General features: G+C 37.3%; 1 protein-coding gene across 1 annotated transcript in view; it reads right to left on the reverse strand.

Moving 5' to 3' along the window:
• Positions 1-27,481, reverse strand: part of TOX (thymocyte selection associated high mobility group box) — a 311,594-nt gene that overhangs the window by 31,282 nt on the left and 252,831 nt on the right. Inside the window, exons 4-5 of the mRNA XM_023222364.1 lie at positions 14,995-15,276; positions 1,279-1,509 (exon numbers count right to left, since the gene is read on the reverse strand). Of these exons, the coding sequence (XP_023078132.1) occupies positions 1,279-1,509; positions 14,995-15,276 (513 nt within the window). The remainder of the gene's footprint in view (positions 1-1,278; positions 1,510-14,994; positions 15,277-27,481) is intronic.

Genomic DNA, 27,481 nt, shown 5'->3' on the forward strand with positions numbered 1-27,481 from the left:
TAGACAAATCATTCAACACAATGGCATTCTGTTTGTCTTATTGTCAGTTCTATCCTCAGTGCCTAGAACACTGCCTGGCACATACGTGCTCAACAAATATTTGTTGAATAAACAAATGAATGAATTTAATTTATATGGCCCCATTTTGTAATCTGCAAAATTTGGGTAATAATTTCCCTGTATATCTATGAATATTGAGTAAAACAAATCAAATAAATCACGCAAAAGTGCTTTGAAAACTATAAGACATTATACCTTACAGATATTAATATATAATATCAACACAATATATAGATCCTTATAGATGCATAAATAGGTGTGGGCTTTTCTGTATTTTATAAAATTCCTGGATATGATAAGGTAAGATTGATGTATCTAAGAATAAAATATGAGACTAGTTCATCATTAATGCAATTCAGTATTCTGCAGTGGCTAAAACTGCACCTACATAGTTATTTCAATCACTTATTTTAATAAGAATGCTTTTAAATTTTTCTTTGTGATGCTGAGATTTTTTTAGACGGTGACCATGGCCATCTAGTTCCTGGTTTAGAAATGTGGGATCAACATTGCTTCTTTGTTTAGGTGTGCTCCATCCTCTCACCGAACCCTCACTCTCTCTGCGACTCTGGTCCTCTTTAAGACCTTCTGAGCTATCTATGCTGTGTCTGTGGTGTCTCACGTGACCTTCCCTAAGCATGGTCCTCAGTCATACCATAGCAATACATGAGAGAGGGAAAAAACCAGGCATCTGGTCCCATTTAACACAGCCTAAAAATATGGTGTAAATACATATGGGGGATTGAATAACAGCCCCCGGCAGTCTTTCGGGAATGGCTAGGGGCAGAAACCCTTGAATTTGAGGTTCATTTAGCAAAGAGCAAAGAGGGTTTTGATGACAAAATGGTAAATAGTAAGTGCTGAAGAGAGGTGTAGACAATTTTCAAAATACTTTTAGGACTTTTTTTTTCAGTCTTTATGTTCATATTGGCAACATGAAGGAATAATGCAATCCTGGCTGAGATATGTAAAAGTGCTTCTAAAAGTATCTACACTATATAAACTTTGAAACAAAGGAATCAACATGCTATTTATGGGGGAGTAATAAAGGAGTACAACATTATGTGAACATCTCAGAAAGTCACATGGTTTGGATGTGGACACATTCTCAGCGTCTGTTCTGGGATCTAAAGAATTTACCCGAAGCCCTGGCAAGCCATTTCTTCAGACTGCACCATCTCAGCTTACGTGGATCCCACTCCACTGGGAATCCCTTACCTGTTTCTGCTCTTCTCCTAAGCCATCCCACATTGAAGCCACAATTTTAGAGACTTCACCAAAGGTAGCGTTTGGATTTTGGCCCTTGATGGCGGCCTGAGTATCACGAAAGAATAATGCATAGGCAGACACAGGCTTCTGGGGCTCATTGGGATCCTTCTTCTTCTTCTTTTTGGGAGTTTTTGGTTTTTTCCCCATATCGGAGGCAGGCCGCTTCTCTCCACCATTGATCTGAAAGAGAAATCAAAATAGAATTATAGGGGAACTGAGACAATTTGGGGACAAGACATATTGTTGTTTTCCTTTGAGACTTAGACACATACACTCACCTATTCACATCACTCAAACACTGGCTTTTCTAAGGGACATATTGTTTTGTTATTTTTTTATTTTTTTCCAGATGAAACTGCATATTTCAAGTAGTCTTCATATTCATCTTACTCCCAACTTTACTTACCTAGCTTTTAAAAAAAGTTGGCTCTTTTTATATTATTACACTATTAAATATAATCCCTTAACATTCCTAACTTTTTCTCTTACACTGTAACTGTGTCAACAGCAGATTTCTCTTGTAGTAACACCATTGGATGAACAATCTAACTTGTTTTCTTCTAAGGAAGTTCCCTCCCTCCCTCCCTTCCTCCCTTCCTCCCATCCTCCCTTCCTCCCTTCCTTCCTTCCTTCCTGACGGAGTCTTGCTCTGTCACCAGGCTGGAGTGCAGTGGCATGATCTCGGCTCACTGCAACCTCCACCTCCTGAGTTCAAGCGATTCTCTTGCATCAGCCTCCCCAATAGCTGAGACTACAGATGCGTGCCACCACACCTGGCTAATTTTTTGTATTTTAGTGGAGATGGGTTTTCACCATGTTGGCCAGAATGGACTCGATCTCCTGACCTGGTGATCCATTTGCCTTGGCTTCCCAAAGTGCTGGGATTACAGGCATGAGCCACCGTGCCTGGCTATCCTTGTCTTTCTAATTACGGCTTTCAAACCTTGGGGGCAGCATGTCCAATAAATAAATTCAAATGGCTTTTGACTTTGCCCCTAGGTCTATGGAACGCTGCCAGGAAAACCCAGCAATGCTCATGGTTTAAAGAATGGTATGGTCTAGACCCTAGATCAGTGCTGTCCAATGGAACTTTCTCCAATGACGGAAAAGTTCTATGATTTGCACTATTCTATATGGCAGCCACTAACCATATGAAGCTAGTGAGCACTTGAAATGTGACTAGAGTTAATCAGGAGCTAAATTTTTAACTTTGTTCAAATTTAAATAGCTACATATGACTAATGGCTACTATATTGGGGAGTGCACCTCCAGAAATTAGATTCTAGAGCGTTCTAGAACAGGTTTTTACTCAATTTAAAAGTAGATTCTATTTTCTCCCATGTTCCTAAAGTATGAATATTTTGATAATTTTAATTGTTATTCTGATACAACTGGGATTACACATTGAACATATTTAAGATGGCTGCATTTGAATATTATCTTTGTTACTAACTAGATGTGATATTAATTCATCTACCTCTAAAATAAAGCATTGTGGATAGGATTTCTTTCCAGCTCTAAAATTATATGAGTCTACATGAATACAAAATGGGGCTGCATCTGAAAGATTCAATTTCCACATGCCTTGCCCACTAACGAAGTGTCAAGGCAGCTTCTGTACCCTCACCTTCTATTGTGGTGGTTGTAGTTGCCTTCTCTCTGCAGATATAATGTAGTATATATCTTATTTAGATAAATTGCTAGGTGGGGTATTTGTGTAAAATAACTGCCACCATTGGAGATGAAACATGATATACAGAGAGGTCTGTGGATATGATTTCAGAGGACCTTGCTTCATGCCCTCTTTTTACTATTTTTAGCTGTTACCTTGGTTAAATTAATTTCTCCAGGCCTCTGTTTCCTCTAGTGAAAACTAGGTATGGTGCCATCTTACAATGACTAAGATGGTATATATTTATATATGTGTAGCACTTTAAAAGGTATTCAAATATCAATTATGACATGGTAGAAACTTTCAAAATAATTCATTGAATGAGTGGATGGAAAATACTTTAATATTAATATGTGATACCTTATAATCAGTATGAAAGATATACCCAAGCACCAAAAAGAGATAAGAAAAAGCTAAGTGATTTCTTTGTCTTTGTCTTTATTGAGAAATCTATTAAAAAGATTATCATTCTGAAATTGTCTACTGAAGCAGATCAAAGAACCCCAGGGGGACAGGATGCTGTGAACCAAGTTGACAAGCTAATGTAGATTAACGCTAGATGATAACTTCCCTGAGATGGATCACAGAGGTGATCCTGTGAAGTCATTGGCCACCATGTAAATCTATCAGAGACTCAGCATGTCTGGTGCTTGATATTGGACAAACTGGCATAACAATGCTGTATTAAAACACATAGGCATATATACGACCTAGAATGGTGCTTCTCAAACATGGCTGCACATTAGAGTCACCTGGTCAGCTTTTGATACCCTGATGCCCAGGTCTTACTTTACACAGATTAAAGCAGATGCCTAGGGGTGGGAGCCTGACCTCAGTCACATCCTCTGAACTCTACTCTTCTAACTGGCATTTCGATATCTTGAGAGGCAAAACAAACAAGCAAAATTTTTCTGTGCCCAAAGCCTACCCATGGCCATATTTTTCTCCTTTTCACAACTAAACTCCTCCAAATGGTTGGCTGTGCTAGCCTGATGCAGCCTCTGCAACCTACTTCAGTGTGCTTTCCTGTCACTTAGCTCTCAATTAGATCTCCACTGGCCACACTGCTGAATCCAGTGGATGCTTGTGTCTCCCCCTTACCTGATTCTCACTGTGAGGTCCCTCTCTCCCCCTGGTTCCCTAACATCACCCTCTCTGCCTACCTCACTGGCCCTGATGTTTCCAGAATCATTTCAGGATCATCGTTTTCCACCTGGCCATTAATTGGTAGCATTCCTGATTTGTTTTGCAGTAAACTCCCTTCTCTTGTGAGCGCACTTAGGTAATCTCACACGTAAGCAGGGTTTCTGTTACTATTTGTGGGTAGATAGTTGCCAAGTTCATGTTTCCCCTGAGTTTTGCACACACAGAAACAACTGTTATTGACATCTCTATTTCCAAGTCTCAAAGATATTTCAAACTTAAGTCAAGCTTATTTAGTTCTGTATATTTCCATTCATAGCACGTATCAAACTTGTAATGATACAATAATGTATGTGGTTGTTAGATCTACTCCTGTCTGCGTGTAGGCACTATGAAGGCACTGGTTTTGCTCACTAGCACATATCATGGTGCTACCTGATATGTGATACATAGTAAATGCTTACCATTTGTTATAGAAGTAATAAAAATAATAATGCAAAATGATAATATTTTGTAAACACGGCCATTCTTACATTCACAATCATAAACTATTTATTTAAAAGGAGAAAAAAGGCCGGGTGCGGTGGCTCAAGCCTGTAATCCCAGCGCTTTGGGAGGCCGAGACGGGCGGATCACGAGGTCAGGAGATCGAGACCATCCTGGCTAATACGGTGAAACCCCGTCTCTACTAAAAAATACAAAAAACTAGCCGGGCGACGAGGCGGGCGCCTGTAGTCCCAGCTACTCGGGAGGCTGAGACAGGAGAATGGCGTGAACCCGGGAGGCGGAGCTTGCAGTGAGCTGAGATCCGGCCACTGCACTCCAGCCTGGGCGGCAGAGCAAGACTCCGTCTCAAAAAAAAAAAAAATAAATAAAATAAATAAAAAAAAAAAATAAAAGGAGAAAAAAGGAGTCAACAAGACCCACAATGAAGAATATTAAAGATAGAGTGGTCTAGGGTACAGACTTTCAGTTATAAGATGAATAAGTTCTGGGGATCTAACATACAGCACAATGACTATAGTGAATACTGTGTTGTATACTTGAAATTTGTTAAGAGAGTAGGTTTAAAGCATTCTCATTTTTAAAAAAGTGAGGTGATAGATAGGTTAATTAGCTTATTGTAGGTAATCATTTCACAACGTACACATATATCAAAACATCATGCTGTACACTTTAAATACATACAACTTTATTTGTCAATTATACCTCAATAAAGCTACAAAAAGAGTAATCCTCATATTTCATCAAAGATTGAGAGAAATCAGGAACAAAGTAGAGAAATAAGTGAATGCTTATTCATATGGAATATTACCTAGACTCATTTTAAATTTTAATTAAAAAATTAATGATCTGACACATTGAAATCTCCATGATTACAGATTATATCAATCTTTCTGGAAAATAATCAAATGTCAATCATAGAGATAAATTTCCTATCATGCAATTTAAATGCTCTTATTAAAAGATTTCCCCACATTATTTAAATAGTTTTTGTGATGGTTAATTTTAGGTGTCAAGTTGATTGGATTAAGGAATTCCTAGAGAACTGATAAAGTATTGCTTCTGGGTGTGTCTGTGAGGATGGTTTCCAGAGGTGACTGGGGTGAGTCAGCGGACTGGGTGGGGAAGACAGACCCTCAATGTGGCCAGGCACCCTTTAGTAGGCTGTGGTCCTAGACAGAACAAAAAAGACAGAAAAAGGACAACTCTCTCTCTCTCTCTCTTTCTCTGTCATACATGTGCTCTTTGTCTTTCTGCTTTCTACCATGGGATGACACAGCAAGAAGGCTCTCACCAAGGGCCTCTTGAGCCTCTAGAATTGTAAGAAATATATCTCTGTCCTTTGTAAATTACCAACTTTCAGGTATTCTGTTACAGTGGCACAAAATGGAGTAAGAGAATTTCCTTCCTTCATTGTCCAGAATTTTGTTTGAACCACTGATCATCATGCTTACTTCCTTTTTAAGTTGGTATTTGGACAGTATGGTACAGGCTTTAGATCTACTGGATGTGTGATTCCTTGCTGTAACAGATAGGAGGATAGTCATCCTCTTGCATTTGACAACAGGCCCTACTTTTAGAGATGTCCTGAAGAAGCAGGAGAACTTGTTACTGCCAGTAAGAGGCTCAATCATATGAAAAACACCACTTATCATTTTGCAATGGATAGCAACCCTATAGAAAACGCTAAATAATTCCATACAGCCAATCCATTTTGTTAGTTGCCTGGAGGCTTTACCTATTTTCCTGGTTTGTCCTGGAGGGCTAGCTGAATGCAATGTTGCTTAAAGTTTTGTTTAAAGAAGCAAGTATTTCATGACTTCTGCCTCCACATTTTCAAGGCTCAGGAGACATCATTTATGTGCTATGGAGTGTAACTCTGGGGCTTCCATTGTGTATCTGATTGAGTTTCTGAGAGGCACTAGACTGTAAAACTATGGTGTTGCCCTCATTAAAGCAGAATACCAGCTAGTCTTATCAGATTACATCATCTTTGTCTTTGCCATGCCTAAAAACAAGAGCATATTGATCTGCTTTCAGTTAACATCACACTATGCCTTCCCTTTAAATACTCATGTTAACCTTGGTTTGAATTTTCTGCCATGCAAGAAAACTGGCATCTGAGAAGACCAATCTAAAGGATACACATAAAATATTCATCACTCAAGATTCACTGCCTCTCCTTCAATAACTAAACTAGATCACCAAAGTTTGATTCTTGGATCATAATATTCTGATCATTTATAAAATTGCCCTCACAGAACTGAACCATATCTAAGACAATGCCCTGACTTCCACTGAAGACTTACATAAGGGGAAAAACTATGCATGAAAGATCTCTATTTTTTATGAGATAAAATGTACTTTGGAGGGAATTGTTTATTATATTGCTCAATGTTCTTGTATCAAGGACTAGTAAGTATTCACAGTATCTTTACTCTTTAGAATAGTTTTGTTGTAGTTTGATCTCTCATGTACCCAAGTATTTGGGTTTTGCTCTAAGGAATATAAAGCTGTTTGTCTTAGGAACACTGGGTATTGCCCCCTGATCTGTGGGGATCTTATTTTTTATTTTTCATTTTTCTTGTGCGGAAAGGATGCAGAAATGAGCTGCCATTTTAGATTCTGTGTAATGAACTGGGAATTTGTAAGGTCTACTTTTGGAAGTAGCTTCATCACATGTGTGAAAAACACATGATCACTGTTGTGTCCAAAGCCTCCTTGAAGACAGAAATGCTGCTGTAATTTGGATCCATTTTCATGTCAGTAATGGATGCACTTTGAAAGATACTTGGCTCTTATGACCACAAACTATTTGGAATAAACACACAATGATGATAAATATGACTGTAGTAGAAAAATTAGCTAAATGGATTTATAATCTGTCCCTGGACCTTAATTTTGAGTATTGTCTGGATCCTGACTTCTTGCATAGATGGATGGAAGCTTATAATTTTAAATCCTAACTTTTCAAAAGGCCTTGACTTTTAAAGTCTAGAGTACACTGTCTCGTAAAATTTTCTAGGATGATAGATATGCTCTCTGCCCTGTCTAAAAGGGTAGCTGCTAACCACATATGGCTCTAGGCCACTTGTAATGTGGCTAGTACAACTGAGAAATTGAATTTCTAAATTTAATTTTAATTGGTTAAATTTAAATGGAAGCAGTCACACATGACTAGCAGTTACTGGATTAGACAGTACAGTATTTTGTACAGGACACTGCTTGAGAGTACATACAGTATTTGTAAAGTTACCAGGGTTCTAAGACTGGAGAGTTAAATTTTATTCCATCATAATCTTTAGAATATGGAAGAAACCATATAATGCAAAAATGTGAATTTCTCACGATGATAAGCACATTGAAAGTAAGGAGCAGGTCCCATTAATCTTCACATCCTTCATAGCATCACTACAGTGTTTTACATGCAATGGATCATTATACATTTCTGCTCTGGTATTCTATAGCACTGGGCAGAGGCTTAGACTTATGAGGCAAAGAAAATTTGAAACACACATAAAAACTGTATGAAAATCATAGCAACTAAAACATGGATGAGCTGAGGCCCTAAATGTCACCCTGATTACCCACACACGGATTTCACCATCAGTTAAAGCACTGATGAATACATAAGTGCACAAATACCTAAATAAATATAATTCATAAATAAATATTACACATAAGCTTTACACAGATGCATGGGCTTCATGTAACTTACTTGTAAGACATAGATTTATTTCTCAAATCCCTAGAGGTGCCTGAAGGTTTCTGGTAATTCACCCCTGTCATGTCTTATTGGTTAATTATAGAGATGTATTTAACTTATTTATCACAAGAAAACAATAATCTTTCACTTTAAAAAAGCATGTGCTAACGGTGTTGCTTAGATAATAGTATTTCTTAAGAAGCCAGAGCACAGGAGTTAAGACTATCAAGGAAAGAGAATCACTGATATTGAAATGTCCCTGGAGAAGTTAGAAACGTCTATAAGCATATTTAAAATAAACTGCCGCGGTCCCAAAGCCTTTAATGGAGCTGGGAGAGCTGTTTAATGCACACTATCTTGCAGTAATCGCTGTAGTTTAAAATAGATTTTAATCAAGCACCATCTGCATAATAGGCTGAACAAACAACATAGAACTCCACTTATAACTCTTATCATATAAAGTAAATATTATAAACTCCTCTCCATAGAAACAGGGCATATAACAGCACTTTTTGTGATGTTTCAGTGAGTGAAAATTCTGCTACTTAAATTCATTCTCTCTTTTCTAAACTATGCCATCTAAAATCCCCTTATGAGAATAAATTCAAATAAGCATGGAAAGTAAGTCATCTAGTTACTGTGAAATCAGCAAGGCTGTAATAACTTCTTTCATTTTACAATTGGGTTTATTATTATCTTTAATAACGATACGCCCTATGACTCAAAACATCAATTATAGAAAAATGCATATAAAGTGCCATACTTTTGAAATGATTCACAAGTGTGGGGCATTGTATCAGTGTCATAGTTTGTAAAGCAATTTCACTTTTAAGGATCTTTGATTCTGCCAAACAGAGCTGAGTATGACTTTTGAATGAGTTCAGCAAAGGCACTCAGTGGCCTTATGTGAAATAGGAAGTTTGGGCTAATGTCCAGAAAAATCACTTTAAAGTGAGAAAAAAGGTTGGTTGTTATTTTATATACCTACTGGTTAAGTTTATCAATTTTATGAGATCCACTTGGTCTTTTCTAAATTTGCTGATGTAGGAAAATATGTTTACTTCTTATTCTTTTGGATTGAGGGCTTTGATACGCTTACAGAGAAGGCAAGCTGTTGAGGTGGGGTCCCGCTGAATAAAATGCCAGGCGGTTATGTTAAGTCTCATTTTGTTTTTATTCCATGAATGAATAAAGTATGCTCAGTCATCTAGGGTATGTCTATATCCTAGCATAATTATTACTTGAATAAATTTTAGGAAAGATGATTTGGAATCAGGTACTAACTGGCTGACTAAATTTTATCATTTTCTCCTGAACTAGTTTATTAGGCTCAGCCTTAACAAATAGGATACTTTTATCTTAAGTAAATAAGAGGCATACATAAGTTTATTGCTGTGGTCTAATAAATTCTTTAAAAGTATCATACGCATTATACTATATAAAGTGAACAGTTACAATATAAGTACAGTTCAATGATGAAAATACCAGACTTCCAAGTCCTAGTTTTAAGTATTCTGTCCCACTGCTAGTTAAAGTGACATGACATTTGGTTCTAACACTGTTTGATTTCACTTAATATTTGTAGAAACCTGTCTGTTCCTCATTTCTACTTTATTCCAGGAGTCTTCTTGTCTTCAGAGCAGTGGTAAATAAAAACTCCTACTCTAAAGGCTTATTTAATTGCTGCTCTAGTGATTTATCCTATTTGCTTTGAGAAAAAAAACCTCCTGCTTCTGTCTAGTGTGGCAGAGCACATGCATTGATGAACTAGCAAATTAGTCACAAACTCTTAAAGGCAAAAACTAAGCGAACTCAGAGAAGACGCAGCGTATTAAAGGCAACTTTCATATTGAAGATACTGTTGAACCTCGTGTGAATTTGAGTTAAGAGTGCAATAGACAGAAGACAAACACCATGCCTTACCAAAAGCAAGATGTTTAATGGGAGAGGTCCTGTTAAAATCAAGAGGTAAAAGAATTAGACTGTCAGTGCAAGGGTGAAGTAACATTCCCTTGTATGTGACCTACTGGAAGATGCAAGAATGGCTGCTCTGGAACCTTGATACAAATGAAGAGTGGAACAAAATCTCTTGTGTTCATTCACAAACAAAAGCCAGCATTTGCAAGATTTGTAGCCTGAACATACACTATGTGGGTGGTCTAAAAAATTCAGGCCAAGTGTGGTTCTTGATTGTAATGGTTCAAAATATGTGGCAGAAACAAATATAAATCATCCCCAGAGAAACCACTTTTAAACAAGCTCTAAAAGAATTCTTACAAAGTTCTAATACATATTAATTCTCATTTCAAAAGTATGAAAAGCAAAATGAAACAAGCTATTAAAACCAACATATTCAGACTTCAGAATACTTCATGTATTGAAATTAGCAAAAGAAGGTATAAAACAAATATGTTTAATATGCTTAAAAGAATAAAAGAGATTAAATACATGGGTAAAGAGCAAGCAACTAAAAAAAGAAGTCCAAACTCATTTGAGAAGGAACCAAATGAAACTAAAAATATAAAATATTTGAGATTAAAACTGCAATAGACCATTTCAGATTAGGTATAGCTGAAAAGAGAATTATGAACTGGAAAATATGTTATTCAGAATGTAATACAGAGGGGCAAGGAAATAGAAAATATGAAAAAGTCATAGAAAGGAGAAAGCCTAATATTCAGCCCCTCAGAATAACAGCATAAGAAGGGAGCAAGAATGGGATAGAGGCAGTATCTGAAAAAAATAAGGAATGAAAATTTCCCCAAAATTGCTGACAGAAATGATTACAATCAGAATGCATGCAAAGAAACCCATACATATCATCATGAAGCTGCAGGACACCAAAGACAAGGGAAGATCTCAAAAGCAGTCAGAGAGTAAATTCAGGTCACTTTCAAAGGAAAGATGGTAAGGCAGTAAATTCTCAAAAGCAATAGTGAAAGCAAGGATTCAGTGGAATAATATAATACCTTCAAAATGCTGAAAGAAAATAACTGTCAATCTAGAATTCTATACTCAGCAAATGTGTTTTTTAAGGCAAGCATGTTACCTGCAGACTTTCATGAAAGAACATTTTAAAGGCATAAAGAAAAAGATGTCAGGTGAAAGAAATATATAGGTGAATAAATCCAAAGGAAAAATAACTTCATAAAATAATTAAAATAGTGTTTCATGAAGTTTATTCAGTTACAGAATTCAATTAAACTACAGTTAGAATGAACAATAATAACAGCCCCCAGTAAAAATTGAACAGAAGGTGTATAGAGTTAAAGTAATTTAAGAAAAGAGGTAAAGATATTGGTAAATTTTAGACTTTTATATAGTTGTATTCCAGGGACAGCTACTGAAAGAAGAGAAAGAATATAAAATCTCTAATCTCAAAATGGGACATAATGTAATGAGAAAAATAAGAGCAATCTTAAAGAAGATGAGGAAAAAAAAGAAACATAAAATATTTGCAGCATAAACAGAAAGCAACATACTTAGAAAAATAAGCCATTTTCATATTTATATTAATGTAAATGTAGTAAAGGTTTCATTTTAAAGTAAAAGTTCATTTAACTACATGACATTTATAAGAGACAGTCAGATAAAACATGGATATTTTCAACAGAAAAGCAGAAAGTAAAAGGATAGAAAAATATATAATGTGATTCTTAACCCATAATTTCCTTAAAGAGAAAACTGTGCCAAAAATATACGTGTAATGCCAGATACTTTTTGTGTCTTAAAGTATCTCTTATATTACAAATACGGGATTACAGGCTTAGAATCTCAAGCTGCCTAAGTTTGTATTTCTTTGATGCTTTACTGTGTCTCATTTATGACTTAAGGCTGTCAACACAGTTTCCTAGCAATCAAAATCACGGGTAGTGTTTATAAGGTGATAATTTATTTTACTGATGTATTTACAATATACCTCTCTGTCAAAACAGACTTATTTCATTTAATTGTTCAATTAGATGAGCTGGAATCAATATGTAATTGCTTAAAGACAGCACAAAGCGTTAAGAGGAAAGCTTTAAAAGCTTTTTCTGGTGTGGAACTAAATATTCTTTTTTAGTTCACTTGTTAGAAATGATTTAAATGATCTTTTTGACTTAATGCTATTTCACATTTTACTGGAGCTGTTGCACTACAACATTCCACATAAATCCTACTCATATGTAAAGGAAAAAATCCAGTTTAATCCTTAACTGTAATGAAGAATGCTTTAACATTTTCATCAGAGGATTTTTCTAGCTTAAATAAATATAATAATATAACTCAAATAAATGAATAGGAGGATTTGAATTGGAGACAAGGTGAAGAATAGTGTATAGAATTGGAATGAAGGGTGACTTTTCCTGAGATGGAAAATACACTTAAACTTAACATGACTTTGTGTGAATGTTTGTGCAGATAAAAAACTCATTTTAATGGGTGCAGTCTTAGAAATCAATCCCTAAACTTTCAGTCATCGATAATTCAATAATCTATCACTATAGAATATGAATTTTACTATGCAATGCTTACACAGTCCACTAATGAAGAATTATAAATTATTTCAAGATGTGGATATTGAATGATTGGAGAGGATACCCACTGGCAAAGTTTCATATCAGTATGGAAACATGTAAATTCATGCTTTAGCAAAATTATAAAATATGGACCTAACATGTTAATAGCAAATGGCAGAACCCATGAATGTTAATGAATTTGAGATTTCTACCTACTCTTCTACTCATACAAGTGGAAGACTATGAAAAATGTTATTGTAATTAGGAATAATCCAGTATACAATTTACTGTCAGAGGATGTTACTAATTTTGCATTTAATTTCCTGAAATGTCAGGAATGAATGCCGATAAAGACACAATCCAGATACACAAATTGATCTTTACTATGAGCAGTACATTAATTTTTCCCCTTACAATAAAGTACATATCATCTGTGTTTAGCAAATTGACTTGAATTATTCATGCATAATCAACATCTAAATCACTGTCCACAAACAAATTATTGGTGTTCACATTTGGGTTCAGGTACTCATTGGCCATTAGGTGTAATCTAATGGCCAATGAGTACCTGGAGCCATTGGAATAACCTGTATTTTCTGAAGAAAATTATTGCCCTGGAAATGGTCAGCTAAAGGCAAAGCTTTCAGCAGCCCAGTCAATTATTTATGAATATCAATTAGATTCCTCCTGCCGTTTCACCTAACTCACGAGAGGCTGACTCACTGACAACAGGGAGAGATGGTAAGGATGGAGGGACTGGCTTGGGCAGTGTTAGGTTCTGCAGCTGTTCTAAAACGTAATTGGGATTTGTTTCAGTCAGGTATGGTAAGACAGAAGACAAGGAAATGATGATTGTGAGGAAGAAGTTTCCACTCATAGATCCCTGAAAAGAGGAGGCACAGCACAGCACAGCACAGCACACAGGGCCACATAGGGAACTACCCAGGTTGGTCAGGAGACAGAAAGAGGGAGAAGACAGAGCATGCCCAGAGCCTTTACTGGGAATTTTGTGGGCAGGAATGGGCAAGGCAGGCTGGCATGCTGAGTAAGCCTAGGACTGGATAGTTTGAATAACTTTGGTGGGCTATGGGCTGTAAGGAGTGATCCCTAATTGTCTGACACTTGGCATAGGGGTGATGTAGGGCAGAGGGAACACTGGCTTGGTATGTGAGAGTTTTTAAAGGAGATGTTTGGGATGCAGCTGTGAATTGTTGGCATGTATACAGAAAGGGGGCTAGCAGGAGTGTCGTTTGCAACCTCTAAAAATTAGCTAGTTCTGAATTTCCAGGATTAAGGCTCCAAATGCCAGAACATCAAGAATACAAAAAATAGGAAAATATAGTCAATGCAGCTATCTTATCTTTGTCATCAGGCTAAATAAATTGATGAATCACTATTTATCCGGAGTGAAAAAAATTAGCAGAGTTACTAGAAAGTTAACCATGTATATCAGGATTGCACAGTGCTGCTTTTGGTAGCATGTTTATAGTTTAATTTTCCAAAAACAAAATTCTCACAATAGTAAAAAGAAAAACAGGTGGCTGACATAAAACCCATCTTCTTATTCAGACAACTTAAAAGGATGACTCTGCTGGTGACAGACACACAAATAACCATATTGGCAAGGAGGTAACAAAAGATATGCAATGAATCACCCAGGAATGGAGTCATCTAGTATCCCTGGCACTTATTTTCCACATCTCCAATTTGAAATGGTTGGGCCAGGTGGCCACAAAGGTTTCATCTAACATCATCACCAAACATCTCCAATTTCTCTCTCTCTCTCTCTCTCTCTCACACACACACACACACACACACACACACACACATACCCTTCATTGTACCCCAGTATACTGCCTTCTTAAAATGGTACATTGACTATACAGGCCCGAACTTTTGTAGGCGCGAACAACTTCTATGCTTAACACATCTATATTTAAAGGATTTCTCAGGGACTTTAAAGTGTAATTGGACAAGCAGATGGTTTAATCCAGTTTGTTTGTAACCTCATGCTTCATTAACAAAGCAGGTGTCTCCCACCAATGTTTCTCACTTGGACGATATAAACTTGTGCCCAGCACAGGTCAAAGAAGTTACCTAAGAATAGTCTCCTACAGGTCCTAAAAACAACTTATTCATACCTTAGAGGTATCATCGCCTTCATCTTCATGTACTGAACTGGATGGTGAAGGAGTTGCAGACTTGCTTCCAGGCGGAGATGGTGAGTTGTGGGGAACATTGCTTCCTCCCATATTCAAACCAAGCTGAGCACTTAGCTGTGACTGGTTAATGGTAGTCAGCTGGCCATGTGGCATCATTCCTGGCTGCTGCCTGATGTCTGCAGGCTGGCCTCTTGGTCTCATGGCTGCCATCTGAGGGTGGGAACTGTATTGAGTTCCTTCTGGGTTTCGTATATCTGGCATCTACAATAAATAAATAAATAAATAAATAGGAAAGGAGTAATTTTCACAAACATGTGTTGGGCAAAAAAGTAATAATTCTTTAGATTTCCAGATGTTCTGCTGAGTCACATACACATTTATTTTATCGGGGTAAAATAATCCTAAAAGTATGTATCACCCTAGAGGATAGCATAAGACTACCAAAAGAATAGAATTTGAGAATTCAGTTAGCATCATACTTCATTACTCAAGATGTGATTAATTAGATTTACAGTCTTTCTATACTAGTGAAATATAGAAATATATTATTTATATATGTATTTGTATATTATATCATGATCATATTTATATAATGTAAATTTCAAGATGCTGATGCTCATTAGAGTATCTGTCAAAATTATTCAATTATTAGTGATTACAACATTCACAGCAATTCATAAAACCCTGTTTGTTTTATCTTGATCATTTAAGAAAGGCTTTGGGAGTTAATAAGTGTACTCTTGTATTCAGTTTAAAGCTTTACAGGGTATTACTAGCCAAAATGATCTCCTAACTATCTGATAGGCTGGTATTAACCAATGGATTGACTATTGAAATGACTATACAGTCAGACTTGAAAGTAAAACTCTAAAATTGCAAGGTCAACATATTAATCCATTATGCTATCTGAGTCACTGGATTTTAGCCTTAATGAGACTCACTCTTGTAATTCAAGCAATGAATTTTGTCTCTGCAAGGATTAGAATTAAAAGCATTGGAGGATGAAGCTCTTAAGGTATCTAGAGGTCAAATGTGTTGTATAAGAGGAGTATGGAGAATTTCACTTAACATTTCTCTGGCATTTTCAAACTTAAAATAATGGAGAATATTTCATGGTGCTTATAGGAGCAGCTCAGTTTTTTCATCCCGAGGGGGGTTGAGGAATTCAGGCAGGTAGAGAGCACACAAAACAAGAGAGAAAAACAAGAAGACCATGGGGGGAAAAGATCTATGGTTAAAGTTACAAGTTGGAAGTGAGAAAGTAATAATGTTATCTTATTCTGTTTCATTAGAAAAGAAAATCCCACAAAGTATCAGATGTTTGGCAATGACCTGTCTGCAAATGTTGTTGTGACATGAAAATACTGTGAAGGCAAATTAAGTAACCTAGTCATAGGTTCTTGTTTTTGTTTTTATGACAATAAAATCATTTTCTACCATTTTCCCTCTAGTCATTTTACCAATCTAGTTAGATTCACCTAAAACTAAAATTGAGGCTGTCCAGAGCCCCCATGTGTGCCCTGTGTTCTTCTCTGGTACACGTTTACTGCCTCCGCCATGAGGTCTCTTATTAGTCAATTTCACTCCTTTAGATCTTTTCCAACTTTGGTTACTTCTCAGTCTTCAGGCACAGTTCAAGGTATCCTAGACCTCCAGCTGGCCTCATGATTTGTACCTGCCTTTTCTAAGTCTGAACCAACATTTTTTCCATTATCCAAACTGTATTTCTCCAATCCTTCAAATACTTTTGAAGTATTCAGGATTCTCCTTTCTGTGATGTCCCTCATAAAGCAGCGTTTACTATTCAATGGTACATGCAAGAGCTGCAAAGGCTCTTGGTGACACTGTCGGTCTATGGAAGAGGAACACTGGGAGGGGGTGATGATAGAGCAAGCTTGTTGAATGTTTGTGGAATAAGGATGTAGATAATTATAAATGATTAAATGAAGGAGTAAAGCCCAAAGAGGTCAAATGATTTGACCAAAACCAAAGATAAAACCCACCTCTCCTAATTCCAGTCTTTGATACTTCCCACTGTATTAAGCAGCTGATTCAATATTTTACATATTCCATAAAAAGGATTACAGTTAAAGATAATTAAAAATGCCTTTTCAAATGTTGTCTACCCAAATCAACAATGGTTTTATCTAGCCCATTCATGTTGCCTTCAGTCACACTTACTAAAATGGTTGTTGCCTCTTCTTAGATGTACATGTAACTTCTACAATCTGATCTTCTTTATGAAGTAATACTAGCTTTCACAGATATCCTTAAAGTTGTGCCAAGGATAGAGAGTACCATGAAAATTAGGACTGACTTTTGAAACTACACAGAAGAGACAGTGTGTACTAAACTTCTTTTCAGGCCTACTCTCAAAAGTCCTCAAGTCCTATATGTTTTTAGACCTTTAGCATGTAGAACAGCTCCCAGTATGGGCACAGAGTAATGGATACCCGTAAGTGGACACTATTCTACAACGGGCAGTCTTCTATCCCAACCCTGCACCAAATAAAGCACTACTGTGCATATTCCAACTTATATGTTTTATAGCCTTGTAAATGAAAAGCATTTACTAGCAAAATCATACTTCAACTAAATGATCTTTCTAAAAGTATGTAACTAATTGCTATCTTTCTTTCTCCTTCACATAAATCCCAAGTTACAAAACATGTACAGTCTGTAACATATCTCTTTTGAGCCCATTTCTTCTCATCCTTTCAGAAATCTTGTGGTTTTAATATATCAGAGAGGATGGTTTCTAAATTAATTTTCATATGGAGTTCCAGATTTATGACTACAACTAAAAGTGTTCCAAAAGCTTGAAGCAATCTTCACTTTATCACGCCTTCTCTCCTCCACTGTCTTGCAATCTTCGACGATGTTTTCTCATGTTAATTTGTGTAGTGGGTAGATCTCTGGGCACTAAAATCTGCATTCCCACTCTTGCACTGGAAGGAGAAGAAGGTCGGTGTGGCTATGGAAGAGTAAAGTGTCAATTTGGGAAAGGAAGGTGAAGTACTCAAGAGGGTACCTCTCGTTCCACAGTCTCACCATTAGTTCAATGTATCCTGTCACCAGTGGTGTTAGGTCAGGCAGACAGCTTGAATACCAACTCAAAGCACACTTTTCCTGTGTGGAGCATGGCAAGCACAAATGAGGGAGCATATCTGTATCTTCAGTCCTCAGATGCACTTACAAACAGTGGGATCTTAACATCCACGGCAACATTTCTGAATTAGGAGTATTTCCATTTACCTTATTTTCCTGAAAGGCAGCTCAGTATTAATCACTGCCTAATGTATAATATGGGGAAAATTAAACTCGATAAAGTTTGATTACTGAAAATATGAATAATTAGTTAGATAATGCAAGTAAGCTAATGTTGTGATTATTGGTTTCCTGCTGTAAAGATATTGATTGACTACAGCTACATCATGTCAAATACAAAACCTGAAGTAGCAGAAAATTATTTCCTGTTAATCACCAATATTTCATTTTATTTTATTTTATTTTTTTTGAGATGGAGTCTTGCTCTGTCGCCCAGGCTGGAGTGCAGTGGCCAGATCTCAGCTCACTGCAAGCTCCGCCTCCCGGGTTTACGCCATTCTCCTGCCACAGCCTCCCGAGTAGCTGGGACTACAGGCGCCCGCCATCTCGCCCGGCTAGTTTTTTGTATTTTTTAGTAGAGACGGGGTTTCACCGTGTTAGCAAGGATAGTCTTGATCTCCTGACCTCGTGATCCGCCCATCTCGGCCTCCCAAAGTGCTGGGATTACAAGCTTGAGCCACCGTGCCCGGCCTATCACCAATATTTTAAATATATTTTGAACAATTCACTTAAGTCATGCTTAATTGCAACGGTTGTTCTGATTCTTCTCAACTCCTCCACTGACTTCTCTTTTTTCTACAACACCCCACCTCTAAGTGATTCCTTAACATGTTATTCTGAGTCACATTTCTTCCACCCAGATAAAATTTGCCACGGTTTTATTAATGGGAAATGTAATAAACTAAAATGTACAATTCTGACCCAAATTCCAAGCCTAATTCAGCAACTGCTTGTGAGACATTACTACTTGAACATCACTCTTGCTAGAAATGTGAACAGTTTTCTTTCTCAAACCTTTTTTTTTTCTGTCTGACCAATATCTGTTGATGACACCTTCATCTTCCTTGTCACCTCTACTCAAAATGTTGCCGTCATTTTTGACTCTTTCCTTTCCTACCAAACTCTTGTGAGTTCTGTTGGGTTTACCCTAAAACATCAATTATTTCCATCTGCCCTTCCACCCATTTCCACACCCATTCATCTATCTAGACCTTCATTACCTTTTCACTTGCAATAGCTGCTTAACTAAAATCGGTCTCTTTACATCTACCCCAAAGAGTGGTACAAAATTAATCTTCATGAACCATGGGCTCAACAATTCTCCAATGACATCTGTCCCCCAAATTAAATCCAAACTCTTTAGCATGACACGAAACCTTCCAAATGAAACTCACACCCTATAACCATCCTTCATCTACTCTATTGTTCAGTCAGAGCCAATTAATTGCTTCTTTTTTACCTAAATCTCTCTCCCTTGATCACGTGTCTTTGTTTACCATGCTCTGTCATTATTCAATTACCATTTTCCGAGAATTTGCTGTCTAAAGTCGTTAAAAAGAGGGGAAAAACCCCCATATTTTGCTCAGTGATTTGTGGTTTGCCCAATACCTTTACTTATTGATCCTTATAACTTCCCTTTGAGGGAGCCATGTAGGAAGAGCTGCTTTGCACAAGCCCACAGAGAGGTTAAATGATCTCAGATCTTTCTATTAGCAAAGACTGAAGTAAAAATGAAATATACTTTTTTTACATACTTGTACTTTTCTCACAATTCCATGATGCCTTTACCATCTTCATACATCCAAACCCTAAATATATGTTAAAGTCAAGTTCAAAAGTCAGCTTGCCTATAAAGTTCCAAGAACCTTCTGATTCTGAACTGCCAAAGCATTTTGTTTATACTTTCTTTATGGTATATCACTTTAAAATTTATTTCTCTAATGTGTATTGTATGTACCTTCTAGATAGTAATCTCCTTGATTAGTTCATGACTAATGCATTTTTCCATCCCTCTTGAGATATCTTTTAGTTAAATGGTATTCTAAATATTCAAAAATATTTGCTGTGTCAGTGTGTAACTAAGGGAATGAATTCATCAGTATAAACTGACTTGAACCAGTCAGATGATTTTTGTTTTTTCCTGGGAACTTCTTAGTCACAAGATGAAAAGATTTGATTAATGTCCATTTCCCTTTGTGGCAGAAACCTGAAGCTACCCTCCTACACTCATTTTCCTTTTGTGCTGAAAAATGGGTCCCTCTAGCTGGCTCAAGGAGGACATTTGTAGCTTCCTTTGCAGCTATGCATGGCCCTGTGACAATGAATCCTTGTGCGGAATCCTTGTGTGGTGCTTGCAAGAAGTCTCGTTGAAGGAAGGGGCTCACCTTCCTTTGTTTTTTTCTAGTTTCTGCTGGCAAAAATGTGGAGATGATGGAGAGAGCTAGGGAAAATGTCTTGGACCAAGACATGGCACCATAAGGGCGCTGAAGGCACAAGAAAGGAGCCTGAGGGTATGATTATTCTGAAACCTGGACAACCTACTTACAGTGGGAGTGAAAGGGAAGTAAATGTCTGTCATTGCAGAATCACTGCCATTTGGGGTTTTCTGTTATAGGCAGCCCAACATAATCCTAACTGATACACCCTAGGAGGTTGTGGTGAGCTGAGATCGCGCCATTGCACTCCAGCCTGGGCAGCAAGAGCAAAAAACTCCGTCTCAAAAAAAAAAAAAAAAAGCTGGGAGAGAATTTATTTTGTTCACCATTATAGCCCTAGTATCTAGAACAGATCTTGGCACGTAGTAGGAACTCAATACATATTTCTTGAGTTACACTGAATAGTTGTTTAGGTCTGGTACAATTAGAATTGATGATGCCAGTTTCACAGAAGTAGTTGTCATAAATCCTTGATCTTTTGGGAACTTCATTTGCTAAATTCTAGGGCTCAAATGTCTCAAAGGTAATTTCTCATGTGTGTATTTCTCATTTTGTTTCTTTTCAAGCCTAATGAACTTCATATTTTCTTGGCAAAATGTCCTGCATGTCACTGGCATTTTAGTGTTGAGTGGCTCTTAACATTTATCTCACCATTTGCAAAACTCTGTCCATTTGAAAATGGGTGCTAGGTTTCACTTTTTTGGAAATCAGATCTGTTTCCTAAAAATGCTATTGATGACCAATGTCAATTAAAATAATGAAGGGGTATTATAATGATGAAGAGAAAATTTCAATTTTTCCAATTAATGCAAAACAAAAGTTCCATTAAAATCAATTAGGAAGCCAAAGCAGAAGTCATGTATTGTCCCACATGACCTGCCTTGATGCTAAGGCCATGTTCCTTTCTCCCCTTGCTGGTTACCTAGAGCTGAAGAGTGCCATGTTGAGGACAGAGCTCAAGGTGGAAACATGAGGCACAATAATAGCTACATATTTCAGTGTATGTTTTCACTTTATTTCCTTTGATTTTCTTTCTTTCTTTCTTTTCTTTGACATGGACTCTTACTCTGTCGCACAAGCTGGAGTGCAATTGCACAACATTGGCTCACTGCAACCTCCGCCTACCAGGCTCAAGCGATTCTCCTGCCTCAGCCTCTTGAGTAGTTGGGATTACAGGCATGTGCCACCACACCTAGCTAATTGTTGTATTTTTAGTAAAGACGCAGTTTCACCATGTTGGTCAGGCTGGTCTCGAACTCCTGACCTCAGGTGATCCACCCACCTTGGCCTCTCAAAGTGTTGGGATTACAGGCGTGAGCCACCATGACTGGTCCCTTGGATTTTCTTTGAAAAGGAAAAGAAGAAAAAAAAAAAAACCCTGTTGCTCATCTCAGGTTATTATTTTTAAAAAATGAGTAAGATTTTGGTGTAACTGAAATAGGGAAAAAAAATCCTTGGAATAACATTAGTCATGTTAGTGATGAAATGGTGTTAAAATCACATACTTGAATGGCACCAGAATGACGGAGGGCCTGCCTTTCAGTGTTTAAAACTCTGTGTGCTTCACAATCCTTCCAGAGTCTGTATTCCTCCTTCAAATATCTGCATCCTTCCCCATCCAACATGCCAGCCTTGAAAGCTATCATTATCTCTGCCTCTAGCAGACAATCTATATCAAAACAGTTGTACACATAAAACTGCACCACCGCCTCGGCTGGCTCTGCTCTGATCCAGCTGTTAGAGTGAACAGCAGTTGGTGCACAGAGCGCTGGAACATGGGTAGCCCTGAGGCCTTATTTGCTAATGTGGCTCACCAGCTGCTGCTTTCTGTGGTCTTTGCAGGCAAGGCCTGGAAGGCTGCCAATTGCAGCAGGAGCAGGAGAACGTGAGGAATCTCTGAAGCCCGTCCATTTACCCCTGTCTGTCAGCATTTGACATCCTGAGCTGTGGAGTGCTTTCCCCAGGGCAATAAGGAGATCCTGCTGGCTTTAGCTGTGACAAGTGCTTCCTCTTGGTCCCTTTTATACACACTATCAAACACACACCGTTCTTAGCACCTAAAGAAAACCTTCTGAGCCTTGCTCTTGGTTGTCCATGCAGGCCTGCATGATTAATTAGGGCAGGAAGGCAAAGCGGTTTCATTTTTCTTAGGAATAATGCACTCTAAGAGTCTATGAGAAGAATGTAAATGTTGATATTATTTAAGTCCCCAATTTGATTACATATTTTTGCCAGGGATTCAATTAATATGTAAATGTATACACCAGAATAAATGTGTGGGGAAATTTAATAATCAAAATTTATTTATTATTTTCCTAAATGCATTTCCAAGAGAGAGCTTAATTATTTGTTGTCCAAACACATTAACTAAACCGTTTTTACGTGACCTTCTTGTGATCTATTTATTATCTAGAAATGTGTACTTTAAATAAACTTTATGTTAAGACTTTTGCTATTAGACTTCAACTAGTTGCACTGAACACTGATAATTAACAATGAAAGAGGGAAAATTTGGAAAACTACACATGCACAGAACTTGCTATGTTTTTAAAGATTGAGAAAAGTGAGGTTCAAAAGAAAGGTTGGACATTTTTATCAAAATGTATTTTTATCGTATTTTAATTTAGAATAACTTGATTTCAACTCTGCATTTCCAAAAACAAAACTATTTTTGTATTTAATATTTGGAATCTTTGCTTTTCTTTCAAAAGACAATAGCAACAAGTAGGGTTCAGCTCTCTTTACAGTATGCTACAACAGAATACTTGCAGTTTAGTTAGGGTAATTAGTCATTATGAAACAATTTATCACAGTTAAGTAAGAACCCTGAGCATAATTTATTAGATATTTGCCAAATGGACAGCCATAGTACTCTCTAGAACCACCATCTTCAGGGAAGATTAAAACTGCCTCGGAAACCAGTGCTCACACTGCCCGACTTCTACATTACCTGACCATCATACTCCTTCACACTGTGGTCTCTCCATTGTGGCTTCTTCCACGAATGGGCCCCTTATTACTCAAGGAATTTGGTGGGTTCAGAGGAAAACATCACTGATGAGTCTTAAAAGTGATGGCTAAAAATCACACTGGCTAAAAACCATGTCACCAGTTTTGGTGTTTGTTTGTTTGTACATCCTCTCCCAGGGATGAACAAAGATCAGATATTGAAGAGCAGCAAGGGACAGAGAGAAGGTGGACCCTGAACCTGCTAATGCCCTTAGTGGCCCTTGCCTGGCCTCCTCTGCAGAACCCCACTGCAATTGCTGCCACATCCAGCAGATCCAGAAAGAAATGTCTTAGTTGCCCTAGTGTATGCATCTGGATTTATATTTATAAACAACTGAAAAAGCAATTTTACTCCATTTAATTTGATGTTTTTCCTTTCCCTAGAGGAGAGGGAGGCCGTGTGCTATTGTGGAGGCAGCCCTGTTCATGACACCTAGCTGCCACTCTTTCTAATGAGTTGTCTTACTTTCAACTTCTTTAACCCCCATTTTTCACTTCGTAAAAAGAGGATAATTTTTCATCAGCAAATATTTATTGAGTGCCTGCTATGTGCCAGGCACTGTCTTAGGTACCTGGTCTACAGTGGTGACCATGTAGTTGGAATTCGTGCCCTGATGCAGCTCACTTCCTAGTGGAAGAGCCAGAAAACACAATAAATATTCTAGGACAGTGATAGGTTTTAAGGAGACAAATAGGAGAGGAGCATACTGACCTTAAATGCTTCCTTAAAACATGACTGTGAGGATTAACTAAGATAAGGACTATGAATGTGTTTTGTCACAAATGAATTCACTTTTGTGATTGCTGCTCATGCTGATGGCTCTCTTTGGTTATTATCCTTGAGTTGCTTTCCCTGACCAGTTCTGGTCCCTGGTGAGCCACTGACATAATTATGACCAAACATTCTGGCAGCCAAAAGCTTGTATCTATGGGGACCTTCCCTGGGATAAGCAGGGCAGCTTATAGTCACAGAGCACAGGGTTTCACTGAGAGAAAGTCAACAGCACAGATGAAGGTTGAACTTATAACCTGGGTTTTAATAGCTCCCTGATCAAGGCTAATAGGCTAACTGGTAGATACAAAGTTCAAAAACATTTTAACGTATAAAAAGGTATTCCAGTTCAGAGGACAGCATTCTTTTCCATCAACTATGTACATATAATCTCTCCTTTGGATCACAACTTCGGCCGGGAGGTTATGGGGTATAGCGTTACCTTTTAGCTGCACAGTTGGAAAGATGTTTTTTACTCAGATTGAGCCACCTCGTTTCTGATTGCTTCATGCCAATGCCATTTGTCTCCTGCTGTGAAGCTTAAACTATCAACGTCAATATTACCAAGTTTGACACACCGTGCTTCAGTGAGCCCTGAAAAGGGCTTCCCTGCCCAGCAAAAATAAAGGAAATGTGCAAATGGGCAACGGGCAAAGTTTACTTTTACTTGACAAGGAGCATCTCTCATAATTGCAGATAATGGCAGGACATGAGAGGCTCATGGACTACAGGGTCCGTCCTGTCTAAAAGAGCTCTGGGGATCATGTGGTCCACCCTCTGGTTCCCAAAACATCTGAATTAGCAGTTCCTACAAATTGCATGTCTGGTAAGGGGAGTTTATGAATGTGATCTAGGTCTACCTATGATTAGAATCAATGAAGCTTTTTATTTGTATTTGTATAGATCATGACTTTCGCATCTGTGCTACAAAGTGTAGGCAGTGTTTTGTTCACAAGGGGCTATGATTTTATACTAAAAGTGCATCAAACATGCTAATGTTTGCTCACGTCTCCTTTGTTTTGATGTGCCCAGAGAAGGTACTGAATAATGTGCTTTATTTCTAGAACACTTTCAAAGGATTGTGTGCATTGAAATAAAAAGAATAGATTGGAAGTGTAGGTTAAGGAATAAGAAAATTGGGATGTACTGGGAGACATGCCGTCTGGGAGTAGCAGATCACTTACTAGAACTACCTCCGTGTATTCATAGCAGCATGAGTTAGCAAGAATGCTTCTTCGCACCATATTTAAAATTGGGAATTTAAGTTGCTTTCTCATATTTTTCCACTGGAATGTTAATGGGATGCTTGCAAAAATGGAGATGTCAAGTGGGATATTGACTTCCTAACATCAGTTCAGAACACTGATATTTGAGTTCATTTAGAGGCACTTAAATCATTAGATACACACGACATTGAGCTTAAAAATACATCTTAAGAAGCAAAATTAAAACCTTATATTCTGCTTGAGCCAGACGGCTTCCCTGTGCAGAATATTTGTATGCCCCAACTTACTGGAGACTTGAGGAAAAGTACAATTTTTACATTAGTATTTTACTATGGAAATCATCCAATAATCCTTTCAAATCATACATTATAAAACATTAAAATAGCATGAAACCAAGATGGGAAAAGGCTGGAAATCCTCTCCTTTTGAGCATGGTATTAATAACTTGGAAAAATCATTCTAGGAAAATTACAATGTCTTTCAGCTATTTTAAAGTGTCTGACTCTGTAAGTGACCTTAAGCTCCTTTAAAACAATTACAAGATTCAAATATTTGTCTGCCAATATTTTATAGCATGTTAGATAATGGGATAGATGTAGTTATATCCAGTCTCTATATTTCTAGGTATACCTAATTTAGTTAATATTAACATCACTCACTCATTTATGGTTTTATAAACTTTGAGTCACATAAGGTCAAGGTCTCAAAACTAATCATAAAAACTACTGACTGCTATTCATGCTAATATAATAACGCTTTCTTTAAAACAACAGCCAATAAATTTCATTATAAAAAGTTATTAAAAGGGTTAAAAACCTATTAAATGTCAAAGAATTTGCCTGACTCAAACTTCTAATAAAGAAGGAGAATAGGCTTTCTTTCTGAATTATTTAAATCTTTACTGACTGTGCACTGAACCATGAAATTAGAAAAGTGTTATTAGAAGTATTCTCTGGTTTTTATAAAAGTTGGAGCCCGGAATGTATCAAGCCATAGTCTTTAACTGGACTAGTTAAAGCAGTAGGTCTTTAATCCTAAATACATGGCTTCTACTGATATAAAGATCATAATTAAAACTCTATCCTGTAACTTGGTGATAATAAAGTTATTATTACAGAGGCACACATGTTCATTTAGAATATATGAACTACACGCTCTAATTTTAATTTGAACAAATATCTTCTATTTTGGGGGGATAGTTCCGTGTCCACTAACATAGACCCTCTCAACCAATAATTAGGTTTTAATAGTGACTGATTTTAAGGCACTAATGTTAATAATTTGAATTATCTATCATTTACTGGTTTAAAACCTACCAAATATACACTGAAATTAGATCATTATGGTCTAAAGTGTTAAAAAAGTCATAATCCTGCATGATTATAGCCCTGTGTGACAAGTGACATAAATAAATTTAGGTATTATTGAAAAATAGGAAATACATCTTTCACATTTTAAATCTCTATTTCTCCAAGTGACTACACTTAGCACAACTGACTTGAACTGGTCTCTCTCTTACAAGCAGGTAACTGTCCTCATATCAGTTTCCTCAACTGCCCATTCTTAGCCTTTGGTAACTGTGGTTTTAAGTTCTCTTATTAAAAATATCTAATACTGACAGGTCCCACCTAATATACTAAGCACAGTGCTAAGAAGTTTCCATGAATTGCCCTATTTAGGACTCAAAGTAACCAGGTGAAACTGCTACAGTCACCACTGCCATGGTACCCATGAGGGACCCAAAGGAACAGAGAGGACATTCTCCAGTTATTCAGTAAGTGGGTTAGCTGCAATTTGTCACAGGGTGCCTGATCTCAAAGCCTATATCATAAACATGAAACTGTACTATTGACCCAGTGTATGATCTGATGTTTTTAGCTGTTCTTGAAACAAAAGATGGTTGGAAGGGCTTACAG

This window comes from Piliocolobus tephrosceles, chromosome 7 (assembly GCF_002776525.5).
Source record: "Piliocolobus tephrosceles isolate RC106 chromosome 7, ASM277652v3, whole genome shotgun sequence".
NCBI lineage: Eukaryota > Metazoa > Chordata > Mammalia > Primates > Cercopithecidae > Piliocolobus > Piliocolobus tephrosceles.